Raw genomic sequence first — 3118 nt, 5'->3', positions numbered from 1 at the left:
ATTTAACATCATTAACTTCAATTTATTGCAATCTTTAACCCTTAATTTATGTTATCTGTTTCTTTATCATGCATTGAATTCAGCGATATAAATTATGGTATGGGTGACTCAAAAGAATACAAGACCTTTGCGTAACAAAGTGTAGTTGACATTAATTTAACTTCAAATTTCATGAAACATTCATTATTTGTCACTCAATTTATTCCTTTTTTTCTGGATATTCTTCCAAATTAATCATTCACGCATATAAAATTCATGCATGTTTGACTTCACACGTTAAATTATTCACAAAATCATTATATTAAGAAAAATACTTTTTTTTATTGTCTGCATCTTCATCATCAGTTTAAAGCCCGTAATCAATCTTATGTTACATTCAGGTGGTATTCAAAAATGCCGGAACTTGTGATCGAGCCTCCGACGTCAAATGGGAACTACCTGCCCCACAAAGAGCTCTTCGGCTTCTCTTCCCCGAGAAGCCCGTTGAGCACGCACAGCCCGGAAAGCGATTCGATCGATTTAGTCGTCGAAAACAGTCCGGGAGCCGTCGATACTTCCATCGAGCAGCTGTATCACAACGTCTGCGAGATGCAAAGCTCCGACCAATCGCCCTCCAGGTTCAGCTACTTGTCGTACGGCCACGAATCGCGTATTGACTCCGAGCTTCGGTTTCTCGCTGGAGGCGACTTCGGCGAGTTCCCAAAACTCGCTGAAGACGTTACGAAAGAGTGCGTTGTTGTAACTGATGAGAAAGATTTAACAGAATCATTAAACGACATCGTTCCGGTTATCCCGAAACATAATCTACCTTCAATTCCGAAAGCCAGACCTCCCTCCGGTAAGAAACAGGCGTCGAAAACAGTTAAGAAGCACGAAAAGAATATTCCGGGGAATGAAGATGCGGGATATCTAGCAACTTATCTACTTAAACAAGCCCGGGCCTTATTATCAACCGGTGAAAACCCGAAAAAGGCGTTCGAATTGGCCCAACGAGCGTTGAAATCGTTCGAGATGATCCAATCTGAGAAGCCGAATTTGGAGCTCGTGATGTGTTTACACATCGTTGCGGCTTTGAATTGTAGTTTGGGCCGGTATGCAGACGCGGTCCCGCTTTTGGAACGGTCGATCGAGATCCCAAATATGGACTTGGGCCAGAAACACTCGCTTGCCAAGTTTGCTGGGTGTATGCAATTAGGCGACGCGTATGCGATAATTGGGAATATCGATAACTCAATCCTTTGTTACACCGCGGGGTTGGAAATCCAACGACAAGTGTTGGGTGAAACCGATGCTCGGTTTGGGGAAACGTGCCGGTATGTGGCCGAGGCACATGTTCAAGCCATGCAGTTCGTCGAGGCGAAAAGGTTGTGCCAGATGGCTCTGGATATTCATCAAAGTGGGTCCCCGGCTTCTTTGGAAGAAGCTGCGGACCGCAGGCTCATGGGCCTGATTTGTGACTCAATGGGAGAGTATGAAACGGCGCTTGAGCATTACGTGTTGGCAAGCATGGCTATTTCCGCCAACGGGCATGATACTGATGTGGCTGCTATTGATGTGTGTATCGGGGACGCGTATTTGGCTTTAGCGCGTTATGACGAGGCGATATTCTCTTATCAAAAGGCGCTTAACTTGTTCAAGTCGATTAAAGGCGAAAACCATCCGTCGGTTGCTTCAGTTTTCGTCAGACTAGCGGATGTTAATAACAAGATTGGGAAGTTTCGTGAGTCGAAATCATATTGTGAAAACGCATTACGAATATACGTGAAACCGGTTCCAGGAATCCCGAAAGAAGAAATCGCGAGCGGTTTGATTGAAGTTTCAGGTATTTACGAGTCAATGAATGAGCTTGATCAAGCACTTAACCTGTTAAAAAAGGCGCTTAAGGTTTACGGGAAGGCACCGGGTCAATCTAATACGGTGGCAGGAATCGAGGCGCAAATAGGGGTTTTGTACTATATGATGGGGCGTTATATGGAGTCGTATAACAGCTTAAAAGCCGCGGTTTTAAAGCTGAGGGTGATCGGTGAGAAGAAATGGGCTCTTTTCGGGGTCGCTTTGAACCAAATGGGGCTCGCGTGTGTTCAAATTAACTCGATAAATGAGGCTGCGGATCTTTTCGAAGAAGCGAGAGGCATTCTCGAGACCGAGTATGGTCCACATCATCCCGATACCCTCGGGGTTTATAGCAATCTAGCCGGTACTTATGATGCCATGGGCAGGTATCATCATAAAATCGAGTTAATTTGACATTTGTTACAACCTATTAGCAAGACGTGCATATATAGCATTTTTAACATTTGTTATGATCAAATGTAGACGCGGTGGTTTTGACCATTTTTGATTGATGTTGTAGGTGGGACGATGCGATCGAGATATTAGAATACGTAGTCGGCATGAGAGAGGAGAAGCTCGGGACCGCAAATCCAGACGTGCAGGACGAGAAGCGACGGCTGGCGGCGTTGCTTGAAGACGTGGGCCGGAACCGCAACAAGAAATCACTGTCACTTGAATATCTTCTTGACGCCTAATTGTTCTCATTTTCCGAATGTGGTTTGATAGTTACATTTAGGGTTGGGGTTTCATTTTCTGTTGTGGTTATACCAAATGAATCATGCTTTTAGAATGCTTTTGCTTCAGATTTTGTGCTAAATAAATAAATAAATAAGAAATTGTTACTTGTGTTTAGTGATGGTAACATTTCTAGTAATATTGAAAATGATGTTCCAAATCTTGATTTGGTAAACAAAAAGCGTGGGATACAGAAATTGATAAATTCGTATAAAAATAAATGGACTAAAAGTCTTAACATTTTAAACGGACGTAACTTTTATCCAAAGTTACGATTTAAAACAGAAATTATCCAAAATTACCGTGAAAGTTAAGTAACATGCTGTTTAATAGGGTGGTTTGAAGAAGATAAAAGTTTAGTATTCCGTATTACGAGACTGCTTTACATTTGGCCGTTTCTAATACTGTGAATACATATTTTTGGATTTTAATTTAATTTATTGTAAAGAATTGTTTGTTATATTTATTCAGAATTTACATACTTGGACCTTTTTTTATTCATTTATTTTTTTTATATTCGTTTACATTCATTTTTTGATTAAGCACTGAA

General features: G+C 41.5%; 1 protein-coding gene across 1 annotated transcript; it reads left to right on the top strand.

Moving 5' to 3' along the window:
• Positions 1–393: 393 nt before the first annotated feature.
• On the top strand, positions 394–2611 carry LOC143632547 (protein KINESIN LIGHT CHAIN-RELATED 2-like). Its single transcript, XM_077101035.1, has 2 exons — positions 394–2219; positions 2354–2611. Exons 1-2 carry the CDS (start codon positions 394–396, stop codon positions 2526–2528), a joined length of 2001 nt encoding a protein of 666 aa, XP_076957150.1. The 3' UTR covers positions 2529–2611.
• The last annotated feature ends 507 nt before the right edge of the window (positions 2612–3118 follow it).

Source organism: Bidens hawaiensis, unplaced genomic scaffold (genome assembly GCF_021521415.1).
Source record: "Bidens hawaiensis isolate Kalapana, Puna unplaced genomic scaffold, B.hawaiensis_p1.1 tig00006397_1, whole genome shotgun sequence".
Classification (NCBI taxonomy): Eukaryota; Viridiplantae; Streptophyta; class Magnoliopsida; order Asterales; family Asteraceae; genus Bidens; species Bidens hawaiensis.
This window is presented reverse-complemented; position numbering and strand designations above follow the sequence as displayed.

Bases quoted from the DNA above. Each gene is read 5' to 3' on its own strand.
- LOC143632547 (XM_077101035.1), top strand. From the start codon at position 394: ATGCCGGAACTTGTGATCGAGCCTCCGACGTCAAATGGGAACTACCTG. The intron at 2,220-2,353 runs GTATCATCATAA...TTGATGTTGTAG, and splicing joins ACTTATGATGCCATGGGCAG to GTGGGACGATGCGATCGAGA.